The sequence below is a fragment of the Yarrowia lipolytica genome, chromosome 1D (assembly GCF_001761485.1).
Source record: "Yarrowia lipolytica chromosome 1D, complete sequence".
NCBI lineage: Eukaryota > Fungi > Ascomycota > Dipodascomycetes > Dipodascales > Yarrowia > Yarrowia lipolytica.
In genome coordinates, this window is record NC_090773.1 from 1,698,513 (window position 1) to 1,717,577 (window position 19,065).

Genomic DNA, 19,065 nt, shown 5'->3' on the forward strand with positions numbered 1-19,065 from the left:
GGGTATCGTGCGTGCAAGTCGTATTGCGTCACAAGAGGAGACGAAACACCAAGCAGTGGTATCACGTGACGCCTTCCCGTCTGGGATATAAGTCGTCCAAATGCCGACTTTGAGTAGCCGCACGACTTGTATCACTCTCCGTCTATAGATACCGCTAGCTATCCGCTCCAGCATCATACTCCACCAGATAACAGCTTAATCAAACTCTGCAATTATACGTGAGACAGTGATGCCGCATGTAAGAATGAGTGCATGGCACGATGGCTGAGCGGAGCAAAGTGGGCCGGGTTTTTCGGCTTTTCGGCGACTAAAAAAGCCGGTGTTGCTGGTCCTGGTCATCAAGCACCGTTGACGGCTCCAACAATCGCCCTTGGTTGCCCCCAAGACTCCAACGGGGGACCATCAGGGCCCCACTTATGCACCGCATCACCTTGTCTTAAACAAGACATGTGCCACAATCGCATCGGAATGAAGCGACGAGTAATGGTCTGAGAAGGAAAATGAAAATACCGAAAAGATGGATACATTCTGCTCGTTATTTTCCTCAATTTTCTCCATTTTTTCCTATTTTTCCCCGTCTTTCCACACGCGTTTTTCAGTCCCCATCGCTTATCATTGACATTCTCAGCCCCATCCTAAACACTAATCTTCCGCCCTATTGGTCTTGGCAACGGACAAGAGATACAAGTGTAGGGTGGATATTTGCTTCGTTTTTTGCAAGTGGTTTCGTGGCCGGTTTTGGGTGGTTTTGTGGGCGTTTGTGGCGTTTGTGGCGTTTGTGGGTTGTTGTGTTTTTTTTTTTTTTTTTTTTTTTTTTTTTTTTTTTTTTTTTTTTTTTTTTTTTTTTAATCTATTTTCATTTATTTTATGTTCATTTATTTAATTTTATTTGTCAGTTTTTTCTTCAATGTTTTATGGTCTTCATCGATTTTGCACACTACTCCGCACATTCTTACAATTCAACCAATCAGACACGTCCATACTGATACTGAGCTCATGTCGACGCGTCCGACACCAAACACCGCCCCCAAAAACTCACCAAAACCCCCAGTATGTCTCGCAAAACTTTCCCTTAACTAATACCTCAATTATGGTTCCACTAGCACCAATTATCGAGACATATATGGAGGGATGTTTCCGAAACGACCATTTTTGAGATAACGTGACCGTAAGGAGTTTGGAGAATATCCGTTAGTTTTTGCCGAATTTTCTCATACTAATATTGTATTTATGTGGTTTTTATTGATTTATTGGGTATTTTGTTTTTTATTGAACCGCTCTCAAACATACACTGTAATTAGAAGCAGCACAAAATACACAGAAATCATCATACAGAACTCCAAGACTCCCACAAATCCCAGAAAATCTCAAAAAATAACTATACACCAGAAACAGCCGGAAACCACCTCCGAAACAACCACAAAACCAACCCGAAACCCCGACACTACCTGCTTCTACCCTAACCCCAGTGATACATATGCAAAGTATGGTGGGGTGGGATGCATTTGGATCATCATCATGGGAGTCAGCGATGGAGGTGGTACAAGTACTGCGAAAGATGACCTGTTGAGCGGCAATGATGTATACGATGGTTACGATCGATACGACAACCTATACGACGAACAATTCGACTCCCAATACGACAATGCCAACGATGATATACCTATGGACGTGTTAATCCCTCTACTCATCTCTCTATGGGGGCTTATGTCTTTGTGTCTGTGTATCTACACACACAAGTTCATCTGGCGGTCTCCTGCCGTGTCCAAGTTGTGCATGTATGTGGTTTTGTGTTCGCTGGTCATGTTTTTTGCCACCATCATTGCTTTCAAGCCTGCCCATGAAAACGACGGCTGGTACTATGGCCCGGACAGCAATTGGAGGAGGTTCAATCGGAGGAGTTATGAGCGATGGAGGAGGGACAATGGCGATGTTGAATTGACGTGGGGGGCTTACAAGGGGTGAGGGGGCTGTCGATGATGGCAATGGGAAGAGCGGTCGATGAGGCGAGTGAGAAGCGTTCTACGAAAGTTTTCCGGAGCTATAAACTGAGGGTACTGCCTGAGCACTTACAATCTGATATCTTTTCATTGTTCTAAAGTCTCATTTCTACAAGTGCTCGGCCACCTCTTGTCATGAGCCATAGGGACCTCGTGATATCAGATGATGTTTTCAATCACCATTGACTTGCTGATTCAATGCTGGGTTTTCCGCTTTTGAATTACGGTACGGGAGCACAGTACGGAGTATCAATTGCTTTGTTAGTCTGCAGTGGTGGTTCAGATATCTCAATCGGGGCTCCAGTTCGCAGGAATCACAATAGGTGCTCCTACTCATTCAGTCTCATGTATGGAGCTTACAACGTTTCTTCAACATCCAACCCCACTTCTGGTGGTTCTATGGCCTTGGGGAGAAGTCCCTGCTGTCAACTGACTTGAACCGTTGTCTCTTCTCTCAAACATGCTTCAGGTGCAAATGGCAATCTAGAGCACACTGGTCGTTGTGACTCTGCTCGAGCTGGCTGGATATACTATTCTAGAGAGTGATACAGTCATGACTTTGTTCAGAAGCAAGATGGGTCCATGAATCCATGAGTCCATGACCACCGCAATGCACCGACCGCTTCCAAGAAACAGACTTCTGTGTTATCGCTGGTCTTTCGGTGTATTACCAGATCGTTCTGTACTCCTTCCAATCCAGCCTGTCTGCCGATAACCGATGCCTGCTGCGTGACGTGTACGCCCTGGCGTGCAACCTGGAAGCTCGCAGACGTGCTTCAGAGAACCTTTCCCCGTCAACCTTTTGAAGGTCGGCCAAGAAGAACCACGAGTCTGGTACTCAAGGCAGTCAGTCCAACAACGGTGGCTCGTACGATTACCATTACGGCTCTGGTTACAGCATCTTTACTACCCAACTCAAGTAGTTACGTGATTGTCCAGTATTTCATTACGTCTGGCCTTCAAAGAATCTCTACTTCCAGTACTGTACTGTACTTGTACAAGTATCTACAGTATGGGTATCATAAAAGTCCAAGTACATGTGAGTACAAACGCGATTATAGAAGGTCCGTGGAACTTCTTTAGAATACGAGTACTTGTACAAGCAGTTATATGTTGCTATACCCATCCAAAATACATCTCACAAGTGTGTGTACTTGTAACTACAAGTATAATGAACATTGCTAAGACCCAAACGAACAGTTTGATCATAACATCAGTTATCAATCTACAAGTTCTTATGTACAAGTACTTGCAGTTGTATAGGTGCTGGCAATGAAGGTGACTGTCCACCAGCAACACCAGATTGGGAACCCGACAGTTGCGATATTGAAGCTCCACGGCTGGCTTTTACATGTTCCGAAGTCTCCGATGCTCCATCTTCAGAAAAAGAGGTCTTAGCACTACCGTAAAGTACCTCCTCTGGAGTATATACAACACATGCTGTACCTTGAAAAGTACATACTGTACCCCTATACAGCTTGAAGAGACAGTTGTGATACATCAATTGATTTGGAGTGGATTGCTGGCATTCGTCTCGTTTCGTTTACTTAGCTAACCACATTTACTCAAACATCGCTCCTTGGTCCAGACGTCTACAGTAGTCTTTTTGGACTGTCCAAGCGGACCCTCAAAAGTACATAGGACGCTCAAAAGTAGGACTATTTAAAATATGAAACTCATATACCACAATGTATACGATAGTGAATGATCTATGCTTGGGCAATTCTAGTCACGTGTCAAGTCCATGTCACGTGCCCAGTGGAACAGAGCGTCACCATACTTGTACTGTGTTAGAGATACAACAATGAACCGCTACCAAAACAACAGCTGTTCAGCTTTCAAAGTGCAAGTATTTTTCATAGAACCATCGTCTCTTTGGTGCGAGTACAAATACCAGTATACAGAAGTACACTCATACTCGTGCTATAACCCTTGTCAAAACCGCCTCAAAGGAAGGAATATTTCCCCGATGGAAACGCACTCTTCTGAAATCGAATCGTTGCACAAACTGAACATTAATTTCCTATAATTTTGTCTCATCTTTACTGAAATATCGACAAATCTCCATCCGTTGCTTACATGATTATTCAGTAAGACAACAAGTATTTGTACGTAGCCAACAAAAGTTGATTTATTCACTATTTAAAAGCTAGTCATGTGATACGCACACCAGCAATCCCGCCTATCGCCATAGAGAGTGGGTTGATCACCAAAAATTCGTAAAAACTTTCTAAAAAATTAAAAAATTAATAAGAAACTAAATTAATATCCCCGGAGATTTTGTAAATTTAAATCAAATATTGCACGTTAGAAACAGCCCATTCTATCTTAGGAGCATCAAATAAATCCCCAATAATTTTAGCGAGCATCTCCACCCCGGCTCCAGGAATCACGTGACTTTATTTTAGAAGGCACGCCTGTCAAGGTTTATTTATGTCACATGACTAACTCTATAATGCGTCCCGATCAGGAAAGCAGTCACACCACTCTGGCTGGTTGGGAGTTTGAATGTCAATGAAATTTTAACACTCTTTTTTGATACATCTTTCGACAAGTGAAGAGACTATACAAAATGGTGAGTGAGATTCGACAATCAAGGGAGTGAGAGTGGCAGTGTTGTGTGGACCACGTTGATGTTGTGTGGACCATGTTGCTGTTGTGTGGACGACATTGCTTGTGGGGAAACGGGACGACGACATTTGACCCACATTTGAGCATCATGTTGGGATGGGGGAATCGGGTTTAAAAGCAGGGCGGCTTGGTGCTCTCTTCAATCTGACCAGTTTGTTGAGACCAAGCGTTTCCGCGAGATTCCTCTGGACGCTGCAAAAGAACCATCCAACCCTACTCGAGATAGGCCCTGTATAATCGTTGCTAACCCAGGCCGACTCCGTCACAATCCGAACCAGAAAGTTCATCCGAAACCCCCTCCTCGGCCGACGACAGTTTGTCGTTGACATTCTGCACCCCTCTTCCGCCAACGTGTCCAAGGACGAGCTCCGAGAGAAGCTGGCCGGTGCCTACAACTCCGAGAAGGACGCCGTCTCCGTCTTTGGCCTCCGAACCCAGTTTGGTGGAGGAAAGACTACCGGTTTCGGTCTCATCTACGACTCTCCCGAGGCTCTGCTCAAGTTTGAGCCCGCCTACCGACAGGTCCGATACGGCCTTGCCACCAAGGTCGAGAAGGCTTCTCGACAGCAGCGAAAGCAGCGAAAGAACAGAGACAAGAAGGTCCGAGGAACCGGTGTCAAGCTCGCCGCCAAGAAGAAGAAGAAGGCCGAGTAAGCAGGTTGGTATGTACGCCTACTAAAAAATGTTATTATATGCACAGCATGAGCCGGTATGAGTGAGATACGAGAGCGTACTGTAGTTCGAGTATCTCATTTGGCACTACTTGTAGAATTAGGCGGGAGACGAGAGCGTAGCTCGAATATCTCGGGGGCAGTGACTTGTAGTATGTGAGATACGAGCGCAAACTGGTACTCGTAGCATATCATGAACCATTAGACCTGCGAACAGCGCCTTCGCTCCTAGTCAGCAGATACCTAGCTGAAATCATACTGAAGAACATGTTACGGTTGTAGATCATTAGTATGACGAGATGGTTAATATCTAGAGCCAGTATGTACTGTAGGTCGGAGTTGAGACGCAGTGAGAGCAGTCTTCAGAGTAGTTCAGAATGGCAACTCTAGAGCAATGAACGCTAGTCAGAGCTGTAGATACTGGAGTCGCAGCTGTAGATACTGAAGTCAACGTTATACCCTTGACCAAACGGCCACTCTGTAATCAAATGCTTCTGATTTCAAATGAACCGGGTGCATCATGATTATGTACAGGACATCCATCATGAGCGTCAATAGTTCGACTGTAGACATTAGTTCAGACAGTGTATCATAGAGATATAAATCAGCGGAAGCAGGACAAAATCGAGCTCATAACCCTGAGTACAATATCTACAGACGACCCCGTACAAGCCAATGACCTTATACACCTCCTACCACTGCTCAACGGCCTGCAAAGTGCATCACAAAGTTACCCAAAACCGCAGTCTGATATTGGGCAATGTAGACACCCTACAGCAATAAAAAGCCATTGGTGAGAATCTGTGGGACGACGTGATTCGATTCATCTACTTATTTCTCCGATATCTGTTGTATTTGTCGTGTTGTCTATTGTCGTATTTTTTCAACAGAGTTGCAGTCGATTCACGGATGTCTCCAGAGCACCAGGTACAGACTGTAACATGTTATTGCGGCTATTTATAATCGGGTTGCACCAATGGAATCCACCGAATCTCCTCTTTCCAGTGATATATTTAAAAGTCGAAAAAATCCACTATCAACTCCACTATCAACTCCCCACCAACTGTTTCCACCAACTTTCACTCCAAGTTTCACCACCAGAACATAAAGTTTCACTATGGCCGATCTGAGAAATTTTGCAATCCTTCCAGCACTGTAAATATTGGGCTAATTGCGGATCAAAAGATATGGATCTATTGCTACGGCTCCGCTGATTCTTGTGGTATCAATGTCTCCCGCCCATATCTGGAAAAACTCTAATACGAAAAGCTGCCTCGCATCTGCCAACTAGTGCAACATATTTGCACCTACCTGTACCAGCACCTGTACATCTCGCGACCACTACATCCACACCAATCTGCCACCATGGGTGTTCCCGGACTGTATCGACACCTGTCTCAGAAGTGTCCCAAGATTGTGAGCGATGTGATTGAGGACGAGACGACGATAGTGGACGGTGAGGAGATCCCAGGCTCGGACTACTCCGCCCCCAACCCCAATGGCGAGCTGGACAATCTCTATCTAGATATGAACGGTATTGTGCATCCTTGCACGCATCCCGAGGGTGAGGAGGCTCCTCCGAGCGAAGATGAGATGCTTCTGGCCGTTTTCAAGTACACGGAGCGGGTTCTGAACGTGTGTCGGCCCCGCAAGGTGCTGATGATGGCGATCGATGGAGTTGCTCCTCGAGCCAAGATGAACCAGCAGCGAGCCCGACGGTTTAGATCTGCCAAGGACGCGGCCATCGAGGCCGAGAGCACGCTGGAGTCCGAGCTCAAGGCCAAGACGATTGAGCTCCAGTCGTCGGGCGAAAAGGGCAAAAGTCTGGAGACGATTCTGGACGAGTTCAAGCAGGGACTGGTGAATAAGCCTGGTAAATGGGACTCCAACGCCATCACCCCCGGTACCCCGTTCATGGAGAAGCTGGCTGCTGCTCTGCGCTACTGGGTCGGCTACAAGCTCAACACCGAGCCGGGATGGAGAGATCTCAAGGTGGTCATTTCGGACGCCACCGTGCCCGGAGAGGGAGAGCACAAGATCATGGAGTTCATCCGGTCACAACGCGGCGACCCTACCTACAATGCCAACACTTCGCACTGCATTTACGGTCTGGATGCCGATCTGATTTTCCTGGGTCTGGCTACCCATGAGCCCAAGTTCAAGCTGCTTCGAGAAGACGTGTTTCGCCAGAACAAAACCGCCGGCCACCAGAAAAAGCCTTTCATCTGGCTCAACATTGACATTCTGCGAGAATACCTGCGAGAAGACCTGCGATTCACCCACCCACAGACTAAGATTCCGTTTGATCTAGAGCGGGCGATTGACGACTGGGTTTTCCTGTGTTTCTTTGTCGGCAACGATTTCCTGCCACATTTGCCGGCCTGCGACGTGCGCGACGGCTCCATCAACGTGCTGGTCAACCAGTGGAAGAACGGAATGACCCGGTGGAAGGACTACATCACCTGCGACGGCCATGTGAATCTTGCTCAGGCCCAAGACTTGCTCAAGAACTTCGCCACCCAGGAGCAGCGCATTCTGGTGCACCAGGAACAGGACCGAGTGGAGTATGAAAAGTCTCAGGCCAACAAGGCCGCCAAACAGCAGGCCCACAGAGACTCCAAGAAACTGAGACAGCAGGGCGAGCAGGCGGCTCTCGAGTCCATGCCTCTGTACGACACCAAGGGTGAGTCTGTGGGCGACGTTCAGCTCACTAACCGAGAGTTGGTGGGCCAGAGAAACGACATTACCCTGGCCAACCTGGCTAATCAGGACGCGGCCGATAAGCTGCGATTTATGCTGAAACGAGGATCTGATACCGGAGCTGAGGAACCTGCCAAGCGAGCCAAGATTGAAGAGGAACCGAAAGAGGCCGAATCCAACTCGTCAGAGGCAACTCCTCCAACTGCGAACCCCTCCATCGCCAACGACGCAGACCTCTCAAACCCCAACGTGACGGTGCACGAAACCACAGGCTATGCCGATCATGTGCAGTTCCACAAGTCTGGATACACAGAACGGTACTACATGAACAAGTTCCACGCCAAGGAGGACGAGGTTGACAACCTGCGGCGTCAGGTGGCCGAAGAGTATATGAAGGGCGTGTGCTGGGTGCTCATGTACTACTATCATGGCTGCCAGTCGTGGTCGTGGTTTTACCCTTACCACTATGCTCCTCTGGCGGGCGATTTCGACCAGATTTCAAACATGAAGGTGGAGTTCGGAGAGTCTGCTCCTTTCCGACCTTATGAGCAGCTCATGAGTGTTTTGCCTGCTGCGTCGGGCCACAACTTGCCGGCTGTCTTCCGACCTCTCATGTCCGAGGAGAACTCGCCGATTATCGATTATTATCCGGAAAACTTCCAGCTGGATCTTAATGGAAAGAAGCAGGAGTGGAAGGCGGTTGTTCTGCTGCCCTTCATCAACGCTGATCATCTTTTAGAGCACGTTCAGGCCAAATACACCGAGTTGACACCTGAAGAAAAAGACAGAAACACGCTGCGAGAAGAAATTGTCATTTTCCACCGGCTCGGCAAGTACGCCAAGACCCTGGAGAAGCGCGGACTGATGGAGAAGGGTGTCATTGTGTCCAAGAAGCCTCTTGTTTTGAACTCACACGAGACCAGCGGTCTGGCTGGTACCGTGGAGCGTCAGAATGAAGCGGATCGAACTTCTTCCAAACCCCATCTCACCTTCCCTCTCAATGTGAGCACGGACCAAACCATGCCCAGCTTTGAGGCGGACAAAAACATGGCCATGACGCTGGAGTACAAGATCCCCAAGCTCGAATACGAAAACAAGTCCATGTTGCTGCAGGGCTACATTCCCCCCAAGTACACTCTCAGCGACGAGGAGCGAGAGGCGATTCGAAACCGAGAGCGGCAGCGACGAGGTGGCCAGCAGGACTCCCGGCTGTTTTCTAACACGGACCACCGTCAGCAGCAGGAGCTTCTCATGAACGGCTCCTACCTGGCGTTCAAGAAGCTGTCTCTCAGAGACCAGCCTCCGCCTGCCAAGGAGGACTGGATGTTGAACGACCCCAAACTGGCTGGAGATCGAGGCAACGGAGGATACAACAACCGTGGAGGCTTCAACAACCACCGGGGAGGACGAGGAGGCTTCAATAACCGTGGACGGGGAGGATTCAACCATGGTGGAGGAGGTTTCAATAATAGCCGAGGAGGTTATGGAGGTGGAGGAGGGGGATATGGAGGTGGAGGAGGCCAAGGTTACGGAGGAGGCCAAGGTTACGGAGGAGGCCAAGGTTACGGAGGAGGCCAAGGTTACGGAGGAGGAGGATATGGAGGTGGACAGGGCTACGGAGGAGGAGGATACGGAGGAGGATATGGAGGTGGCCATCGAGGCGGTCATCGAGGAGGTCGAGGAGGTCATCGGTACTAGGCTAGGCTAGATATTCTATGTATATGTATTATTATGATGTGATTGGAGAGATTTGTAAAAGTAGTGGATGTGCTCGTGGAGAAAGTTCTTCCATGAGGTCCTCCGGTGTGTTCTGTCTTGGTCCATCAGCAATGGTTCTTGCTACCAGTAGTTGTACACCAGACGTAAAAAGCAGCAGAAAAAGCCGAAGTGAGAGATATACTCATAGGATGTGTTTTTGGTATGATACAACGTACAAATTCTGTATCTTTTTTCTGACATTAAGTGCTGCTCGTTGCTAATTTATTTTATTTCATTTTATTTTTAAAAAAAATTAAATATTTTTTTTTGTTTTATATATATTTTTTCTTTTCTGCAATCTTTTTTCCCCGACATTAAGTGCTCGTCACTATTTTATTTTATTTTATTTTATTTTACAGACGGATAAAGTTCGTGACAGGGTTAATCTCATGCACCTGAACTTGTTATCAGTTCAGACCAACATCGACCCAGGCGGCTTGAGGAAGTCACGAGCACGTTGGAAACCGAAAGCGGATTGTGAGTGTCGAGTAACACAGATGGATGAAAAAGTCGGAGCGCGAGTCGATCAGACTGAGGATCTACCAGAGATCCATTGAGTGATGCCTGAGTGTGGCGATAATGGGAGAGACCGTGACAGACGTAGACACGGACACTGGCGTAGACATACACAAAGTGAAGTCACTGGAAACAGGGACTGAGGCGAAGACTTGATCTGAACTCTGGTTCTGTGCTGCTGGATCACTATTAACACAGACTGACTTGTTACATAGAGTGTAGACCGACTAGACACGAACTTCTCGCCTCACACCACAATGCTCTCTCTACCTCCAGAATTGCTTCCACAGATCTTGGTGCACCTCTCATATCTCGATCTTCACTCTCTCAGTCTCACATGCTCGTTTCTGTACGACCAGGTGCACACCACCCTCGAACATGATGATGCACTGTATCTCACGTGCAAGAACCTCGTTCCATGGATCCACCGACAGCAGAAACCAAAATACTCACTATGGAAGGACATTCTCAACAGGATTCTGGACACTCAGTTCTCGGGGGACCCCGTCAAACACATTGATACCTCCACATTGACCCCCACGCACCGCTTTGTGGTGCCCAAACGACGCCCCAAGATGCACCAAAACACCCCGTTTGTGGGTGTGCCTCTGGTGAAGGCACGATCTCCCGTTCATATCCACGAACTTGGTGTCAGCGTGGAGAACGGTCACTTTCTGTTTGTCCACGATATCATCAACACAAGCCAGTACAGGTTGGATGTATCCTCCATGCATAAACGAGACGTGAATGAAAAAGAGGCCCGAAACTACCTCGACTGGGGCTTCCCCCGGTTCATGAGAGAACCCTCGGGCTACAGATACAAGACTCCAGAGTTTGTGTGGAAGTTTGAACTAAATGGCGAGTTTCTCGATGACCTTTACGCACTAAACTGTGGATCCACACTCTTTGCGATTCTCGTGGGCGTGCAATCTGGAGGGTTGTACTTTCTGAAGGTAGAATCCGAAGATCCACGTCCCATTGTGCTCTTCTTGCCGTCGACAGAAACACACAACCCCATTCCTCCAAGAGCACAACTCCAGCAGACCAATGGAGCGGTGTTTGCTACCGTTTGCTACCCGGAGACAGAACAACCCGAAATGATGTTTCTAGATTTTGATGGCAACGTTATAAACCGGCTCTTTGCAGTGTCGTCACGTGACCTCAATTGCGCGTTCATGGTGCGTGCCAGCGACTTGTTTCTGGTTCTGGGAGGCGAGCTGGTGAGGGTGGCAGTTGATTTCAGCTCGGGAGGTGGAGCCGAGGTCGTGAGCCGGGTGGGTCACGTGTCCGCTGGAAGAGGAGGAGAACACATGACTTCCAACTACGTGAGCTCGCCGCGCTGTTATATGGTCTCGATCTCGTCTCTTTCATGTGACTCGCTGCGGTACCGGGCCCATCTGGATTTGGACAATCTATTTGGCAAGTATGCCATCTTCTGGAACCATGGCGGGTTTGCAGCTCTGTTGGATCTGGAGAATCACGTGGTCACCAAGCTGCAGAACGATACCGATATGCTGAGCCTTGTGTCGTGGGTGTGGTCCGGAGATGAGGGCAGGAGCTCTGGAAATGGACAGATTCATGTCTGTCGGTATACCATTGATTTTCTAAAGGGTTTGGAGGCTTAGTCAGGTGATGTATGTTGTATATACTCATAGAATACACTTGTATGTCCCTGCATCCCTGTTTTGTTTTTTGTTGATTTTATTGGGTTTTGTTTGATTTGTCTGATTTCCTTTGATTTTTCTGAAATTCTTTTGATGTATTTGATTTAATTGGGATTTTAATCGATTTTATCTCTATCTCATTTTATTTTGTTTTTCTAAATTTGTTTTTCCTAAATTTTAATATTTCATCTGAATTTTCTTGATTTATCTTTTATAAATCGAATAAATCACTATAATATTTGCTAAAGTTCACGTGACCCCATACCCCTGGTTGCATTAGGGCTAGCCCTAATTGTGTACACGTGCCTTGTTTCAAACCTTATTCCCGTTTCGACTCTGGTTCCCCCAGCGATACTCCCAAAGTTTTCAAGTTCAAAGTTGACGAAATCCACCGTACAACAAATCATACATCAAAATGGAAAACGATCAGGGTGTCCTTGTGAGTATTGGCGGCTGGAATGAGATATGGGAGAGCAATAAGACGAGAATCGACAAGACGAACGATCAAGAAAACCCCGACCCATAATGACCAGTAACGACTGGTAACGACAAGGCACGCGACTGGAACGACAGAAACGATAAGGCACACGAGACATGGGTTGGATAGATCAGGAATACATGAGGCAAGCGTGATACCAGGGAGTTTTCGGACATGGTGTGATTTTGCAGAGGTTCAGAATGTGCGGAGACGATCTGTTTGTGGTTGTTCCTGTGTCTATGTCTGACTCTGTTGTGTCTGATTCTAAGTATGTCTGTGCCTGTTCTGAGTCTGAGCATGCGCCTGTTTCCGAGCGTGTGTCTGTGTCTTGTGCCGAGTTGTGCCATGTTTGTGCCTGTGTGAGTTATGAAGAGGTGTCATGTTGCATTGTGTTGCGTGAGACTTTGTTCTATATCTCTGGGTCTGGTTTTGTGTCTCTCGTCTTGTGTCACTTGACTTAATGAACCCGCTAACCCAGGTCGAGCTTTACGTTCCCCGAAAGTGCTCTGCCACTAACCGAATCATCAAGGCTGATGACCACTCCTCCGTCCAGATCAACGTGGCCAAGGTTGACGAGAACGGCCGAGCCATTGCCGGTGACAACATCACCTACGCTCTGTCCGGCTACGTCCGATCTCGAGCTGAGGCTGACGACTCTCTCAACCGACTCACCCAGCAGGACGGTATCCTCAAGAACGTCTGGTCTTACTCCCGATAAGTTATAAGTTGGTTTCGTTGAAATTGGTTTATTAAAATAAAATGTTGATTAGAATGAGTCTTGTGTGTATGTTTACGGGATGTAGAGGTGCCCAGCGTCTGGTTGAATATTGCTGTACAACTTCTTGTAGCTGGAAAAAGCTGTGCAATATCAATTGATCTGGCATGATCTGAGAGTACAACTGCAAGTATATACTGTACTTGTAGATCAGCCTTACTCTACGATATGTTATGTCAATGCACTCAGCACCTCCAGCATGGAAGTTATCTCTCACAACCAGCGCAAAAGTGAAGAGCAGAACATTGCTGCTCGCTGAAATGAGGCTCTTTTTCAACTTGCCCATCTTGACTAGCACATCAGGCCCACCGATCACATGTATCTTACTGTGCCAGTTGGACTTCCTGAACCGTGAGCATGAGTTGCTGGACATGGTCGATAGGCGAGTATGAGTATGAGTCGTCCAGGGCTGAGCTCTTCCGGGCTGTCGACATTTCCGTGAGATGAAGGAGAGGGGTCTGGCAACGCGGAAATCGACGAATCTACAAATCTACGAATCTACGGAGTCTACGAATCCTCAGGGAGTAGTGAACTTGTAAGGATCAGTTTCCGTAGGAACTCGCCAATTTGGACATCAACAATGTCTTCCCATCATATCAAGCAAATCCGTCAGATTGGTACTTTCGGGGATGGCCAAACTGGATCCGGAATGGCACAAAAATCCCGAAAGTTCCATGATATGGTCTGGTTCTGGGTTTCCCATTGGCCGGATATTAGTTACGCACAGCTCGCCTAACTACCGATGCAGCCTGTCCAAAAACACACCTGTCTTGTGGAAGTACTCTCCAGGGGGAGGAGTCCGTTTAAAAAGAGAAGGAGATCCAGTGGGACCCAGTCGTTCAAAGTCCAAAGGAAAGGCCGGTATTGTGGAATGACTGTGTTTCAAGCCTATGAACTCTTCTCGCTGAGTAACAGACGGCTGTTCTTGTAGTGCAAAGCTCGTCAAACCTCTTCCATATCGAGCCAGGTGTAGGCCGAATGAGAGCTCTGAAAGTTGCCCGCACAACCCTTCCATGAATAATGGGAGTAGTTTGGCAAGTCAGGGATGGACTCTTGTGGAATAGGTCCCATGTTGGTGACTCGGAGATAGCTTCTCGGAAAGCTCTTTTACCTGAGTCAGAGAGGGCGTCAATGAGGTCGAGATTCGGAGCCACTCTCAACAGAATGTTGAAGAAAGCATGCTAAATATTTGTTTGATATGAGTGCAAATAATAGTCTCGATGGTGTAGGATGGATCGTTTGTACGTGTAGTAGTAAGGTGTTTGCTGTACTTACATAGATACACACCGGGCCTTAAAGAAATGATGAGTAAGTGAGAAGTTCTTTGAGCCATAAGTCCAGCTTGTGGAATTCTCTAGAAACTAGAATCGTTTCATTGTGAACAGAATAACGGATTCTGTGGCACTTTTGCGAAAGATCATGTCTCAGCCAGAAGTCGGGTAGCAACTTGTCTCTAAAAGACGACAGAGACAACGAATAAAAACAGAGACTTCGAATTGGTCGTCGAAATAGTATTTTAATTCTCCAGAAACAAACCAATATGCGGATATGGGATCGTGTGACTGTTTTGACAAGGCATACTGCCGAGCAGGTGGGGTCAGTCAAACGCCTTCAGGAATCGTCACGGACAGGCTGGTGAGAAAGAGGTACTGTCATTTCAACTTGAGGAGTTCAACTGTACCAGTCCTCTCGGTATGCTTCTGACTTTACATGTAGATTGTGCTCTGAAAGGGGACTTCTGTAGAGTACCAAGCCATAACATCGTTTCAAGCCATCGCATCGTATAATGCTGCTGAACTTTCGTTTGCCATCACTACTGGTGGAGATCTGGAAATCATTATTGGACTTTGTGAACAGGAAGAACAGCTCTGCTGTCCGTAATTGCCGGATTCTTTGCTTTCTGTTCGTGACCCACTGGTTTCTGGACGGTCAAAACTTGAAGAGGCTATCAGTCCAGAGCATGAGAAGTCTTCAAGAAATTCTACAACAGTACATCCGTATTTCCAATGTATCAATCTGGTGACTTGAAAAAATACATCAAATTGACCCACTTAGATCTACTAACACGTTTTCAAGAGACATTAGTTCCACAAATCAACTCCAGATGCCATTCAGACCTCTTCAGAAAAGTCCACCTACCTCCCTGTCAAGTGCGCACGAAAGATGATCTCGAGCAGTTGAGACTCTGTAGAGAGCTGATCCAGATTCCCCAGTTCTCAAATAACACAGATACCATCTCGTCGAGCTCACTACATGATTTTTTGTCCGTCTTCGTTCCTATGTCCTGGTTGGCGATATGCACCACCTTGTAAAACATCTAGGCTACATCTACACCCTTAGAAACCTGTGTGGCCATGCTATGAGAACCCCGAAATATACAATATATTCGTAATCGTATCGATAATCGATTTGTCAACTCCCCTTTGCCGTCAGCTGTCTCTTTCTCCCATGGTATTGAGTATGTATTTTTGATTCTAGGAGCTACAATACCCACAGCATAACAGAACTTGTATACCGAATTGGGGTATGTACTGATATCTTGCTGACCACACGATATCGTATTCTTGTCCATTCATATCATGAGTTCATTATGCTCAGACATCGCAGGGTTCACTGCTCGGTCTGAGATGAATAAATTACTATAAATATACAGGGGACGGGAACTAGATACGAGTGCATGCACTACTAAGTGATGCAAGTACTTGTAACACACTCACATCGACCAACAGACGACCGACTCGCTACGCTGATACGCACGTCTATGGTCTAGTTCCACCGCGGAGCAGGACCGGTAAAACTACCAAAAGTCTCCCTGTCCCGGTTGCTCATGCCATCACCTCCTCGGCCGCCTCGGCCACCTCTACCTCCTCGACCTCGTCCTCCTCGACCACCGCCTCGTCCACCTCGCCCCCCTCGGAAGTTGTTGTGTCGAAACCCCGAATCAGTCTGGCCAAACGTCTCCAAGTTGAGCTCTCGGTTGACCCGGTTCTGCTCGGGGTCTCGCTGCTGCTCTCGGGTCGAGTGCGAAATGTTGTCGAAGAAGGACGACTTTTTGTTGTAGAACTTTTCTGTCTGCTCGTCCTCGGTCATTTCCTTCTTGAACTCCTCAATCTGGTTGGAGGAGAAGTCAAAGGGTTGCGCCGGAGTTTCTCGAGGCTCCCGGGGCTCCCGGGGTTCTCGAGGCTCTCGCTGTCGCTGCTCCCGGGACTCTCGCGCCTCTCGGGGCTCCTGGCGAGGCTCAGGTCGTGCCTTTCGAGGGGCCTGCTCCTGTACCTGAGGCTGTGCCTGAGGCTGGGATTGCTGCTGCGGCTGAGCGGGAGGCTGGACCTGCACTGGTGCAGCTGCAGGCGACTCGTTCTGTGTCACCTGCTCGGCCTCCTCCTTGGGGGCCTGCTGGGGCTCGAGTTCGGATTCGTCCTGGGTTAGAAGGGTTCAACAAGACCGAACGTATCGGCAGACACAAAATCAGAAGGAAGGCAGGAAATATCCGCACGGTTTTTTGCGCTCTCGGGTGAAATAATTTACATCCTAATGCTTCATCATTGTGGTTGAAAGGGTGAGTGGCGTGTCGACGGTACAGCACACGTGACATGTGAGGGTCCACCATTGGTGTGGTGTCACTCGTCATGGCGCTGTCACTGTAGATATCAGCACATGATCATCTCCGCTCGCTCTCGGTGTACTCACAGCAATCTTCAAATCCTTCACGTCGCTGCCGCGAAAAACCACATAGTCGTAGACCGCGTCGCTGGCAGGAATCTCGTTGGCCCCTCCAGTTCGCCCCTCGGTACCAAAGGTGCGCACCTTCATCAGCGACACGGTCGACTCCTCGGAGTTGATCTCATGGAGAACGCCGAGGTACCGGATGTCGCTGTTGGAGATGAGCGAGATGGTCTTGCCAATGAACTGTGACATGTTTGCGGGGCTTAAATTGTGTTGGCGGATGGGTTTTGAGTCGTCTGTGTTTTGACAAGTGTAAGTTTGAGACTGTTACCCGGTGGGCAAAGTGGTGGAGTGTGGAATCTGGTGTTTGGGGGACTCTGGGCAGCGATTGTGGGACTCGGATGGCGACAGCGGAGCGCGACAATGTTTATATAGACGAGTTTTTCGTCGAGCTGGCCCGGATCAGATCGAGTCCGACGACAGGGTAATTGAGTTGCCCTAGGTGGAGGCCTGTTAGACAGGATGCGCGATAGTGGAGGTCCAGGTGTGTGATTCTGGCAGGGAGCTTGACTCTGTGGGTGGCTTCTGGAATTTGTGAGCTGATTGAGTCAAAGAGCAATCCTCATGTTATTTGAACCTCTGTTACCGCTGTACCATACTGCTCAGGCTGTGAGAGTATGCAGGGATCTACAGATTACGAGTGGAGACGAGGCATGGCCAGAGAACATGTTTTTAAGGCGTCCAATGTCCAAGTTGTGGTCTGGAGGTGTTCCAGACGGTCATTTTTCGGCTTTCGCACGCTTCTTTTGTGGATTCTACGACCTGTACCGTCACATACTACGCTATCTCCTATGCACTACTACTATATACATCCAAAGTTGAATGTACATGTCTTCTTTGGCACTTTGAAGAAAATCCATAGAGAGGTGTCTCGGTGCACATGAGACGGAATCCACGTGACCGTGCATCATCACGTGACTCCAGATATCCAGAAAACCCACGAAAATGCACTCTCTAGTTGTAACGCTGCAGTCCTACAGAGTTTACTGCTGACTAATACCAACCGCCATTCATCGCTTACTAATCCAATGCCGTTGGAGTGCAACTAATGGGGCGCAAAATGGAGCTAGAGCTACTGAGAAAGCAGAAGATGGCAGAGGACGATACAGCGATCTCGGGGTCGGTTTCAAAATCCAAATATCTCGACTACATCGCGACATAGAAGGGATCTTGAGTCGTCTCTTAAGCTTGAACGTTTTGACAAAATTTTGTCAATGATGTGACCAGTTTCGAACCCATTAATTGTCCCAATCTGCACCCTTAAATGGGATACAGTTTTGGTGGTGATTGGGGGGGAGGGGACAGTTGCAGCACCCAGTAGACACTTTGTGATGAGAGTAGAGAAATATATATACTAGTAACCAGAGCAGAAGCCGATTTCTTTTTTCAGAATCTCAATATCTGGACTATCGGGGGAGTTGAAGGGAGGATACATTGTCTACGTATCCTCACGGGTGTTTCAGAAGCCATCTCAAAGCTGAACTTTAAAAATATCAAGTCTCGAGGGAGGGGAGTCTTCTGACTCGCGAGGATGTGTTCCTTGAACTGTTAACAAAAGGAGAAACACGTTAAGCATTCAAGACTACCAAGAAGAACCCAACAATGCCATCATAGTGCCAATGGAGTCGTTTGAGGACGTTGCTGTGTCAGGAGATTGTCCCTCTCTATCTTAGAGAAGATGTCGCGGAGAGAGAGCCACCAAAAACGCGCGCGGAGCGATCGGTCGGTGTCCTTCACCCTCGGATGCCCAGAATGCATGTAAACGTACATTCCAAAAGTGTTTAGACTCGTTCGACAGTCAATTGAAGTTTCCTGGTACATTCATGGCACATTTATCTGACCAACCACAAGCCAGAATGGGAGGGCTTCTCACTGGGCTGTTCCTATGTAGACTGCTCTCCAGACGGTTTGAAATGCCTCTGATAGTACTGTACATCAAAAGTAATGGAAGTAATAAATGCTTGCACTCTAGCTCCCTCTCCACATGTTGGTAGATACACCAGTTCAAGCTAGGTACCTTCTGTATCACACAGGCAGCTAAGACCGGGGAGTGAAAGACAGTCATACCAAGTAGTACACAAAAGTAATCAATAACAACTAGTAAATACTTGATCGAAGTCCCCATCCTTCTGAGCTCGCTATAAAAGCG

The 19,065-nt window shown here is 47.7% G+C and overlaps 8 protein-coding genes across 8 annotated transcripts; 7 read left to right on the forward strand and 1 right to left on the reverse strand.

Moving 5' to 3' along the window:
- Positions 1–500: 500 nt before the first annotated feature.
- YALI1_D16990g (uncharacterized protein) lies at positions 501–986 on the forward strand (the record flags this gene model as incomplete). Its single annotated transcript, XM_068282697.1, has 1 exon — positions 501–986. The coding sequence occupies one exon, from the start codon at positions 501–503 to the stop codon at positions 984–986; it is 486 nt and encodes a 161-aa protein (XP_068138798.1).
- Positions 987–1,230: 244 nt separating this feature from the next.
- Positions 1,231–1,965, forward strand: YALI1_D16997g (uncharacterized protein; the record flags this gene model as incomplete). The annotated part of the gene is made up of 1 exon (XM_068282698.1): positions 1,231–1,965. One exon carries the CDS (start codon positions 1,231–1,233, stop codon positions 1,963–1,965), a length of 735 nt encoding a protein of 244 aa, XP_068138799.1.
- Positions 1,966–2,598: 633 nt separating this feature from the next.
- On the forward strand, positions 2,599–3,083 carry YALI1_D17011g (uncharacterized protein; the record flags this gene model as incomplete). Its single annotated transcript, XM_068282699.1, has 2 exons — positions 2,599–2,644; positions 2,701–3,083. 2 exons carry the CDS (start codon positions 2,599–2,601, stop codon positions 3,081–3,083), a joined length of 429 nt encoding a protein of 142 aa, XP_068138800.1.
- A 1,489-nt stretch (positions 3,084–4,572) lies between these two features.
- Positions 4,573–5,285, forward strand: YALI1_D17030g (40S ribosomal protein eS24; the record flags this gene model as incomplete). The annotated part of the gene is made up of 2 exons (XM_502800.3): positions 4,573–4,575; positions 4,884–5,285. 2 exons carry the CDS (start codon positions 4,573–4,575, stop codon positions 5,283–5,285), a joined length of 405 nt encoding a protein of 134 aa, XP_502800.1.
- A 1,382-nt stretch (positions 5,286–6,667) lies between these two features.
- YALI1_D17051g (uncharacterized protein) lies at positions 6,668–9,700 on the forward strand (the record flags this gene model as incomplete). The annotated part of the gene is made up of 1 exon (XM_502801.3): positions 6,668–9,700. One exon carries the CDS (start codon positions 6,668–6,670, stop codon positions 9,698–9,700), a length of 3,033 nt encoding a protein of 1,010 aa, XP_502801.3.
- Positions 9,701–10,533: 833 nt separating this feature from the next.
- YALI1_D17090g (uncharacterized protein) lies at positions 10,534–11,901 on the forward strand (the record flags this gene model as incomplete). Its single annotated transcript, XM_502802.3, has 1 exon — positions 10,534–11,901. One exon carries the CDS (start codon positions 10,534–10,536, stop codon positions 11,899–11,901), a length of 1,368 nt encoding a protein of 455 aa, XP_502802.3.
- A 454-nt stretch (positions 11,902–12,355) lies between these two features.
- YALI1_D17108g (40S ribosomal protein eS21) lies at positions 12,356–13,136 on the forward strand (the record flags this gene model as incomplete). Its single annotated transcript, XM_502803.3, has 2 exons — positions 12,356–12,379; positions 12,897–13,136. The coding sequence occupies 2 exons, from the start codon at positions 12,356–12,358 to the stop codon at positions 13,134–13,136; spliced, it is 264 nt and encodes an 87-aa protein (XP_502803.1).
- Positions 13,137–15,959: 2,823 nt separating this feature from the next.
- YALI1_D17151g (uncharacterized protein) lies at positions 15,960–17,108 on the reverse strand (the record flags this gene model as incomplete). Its single annotated transcript, XM_502805.4, has 2 exons — positions 15,960–16,610; positions 16,881–17,108. The coding sequence occupies 2 exons, from the start codon at positions 17,106–17,108 to the stop codon at positions 15,960–15,962; spliced, it is 879 nt and encodes a 292-aa protein (XP_502805.4).
- Between the last annotated feature and the right edge of the window lie 1,957 nt (positions 17,109–19,065).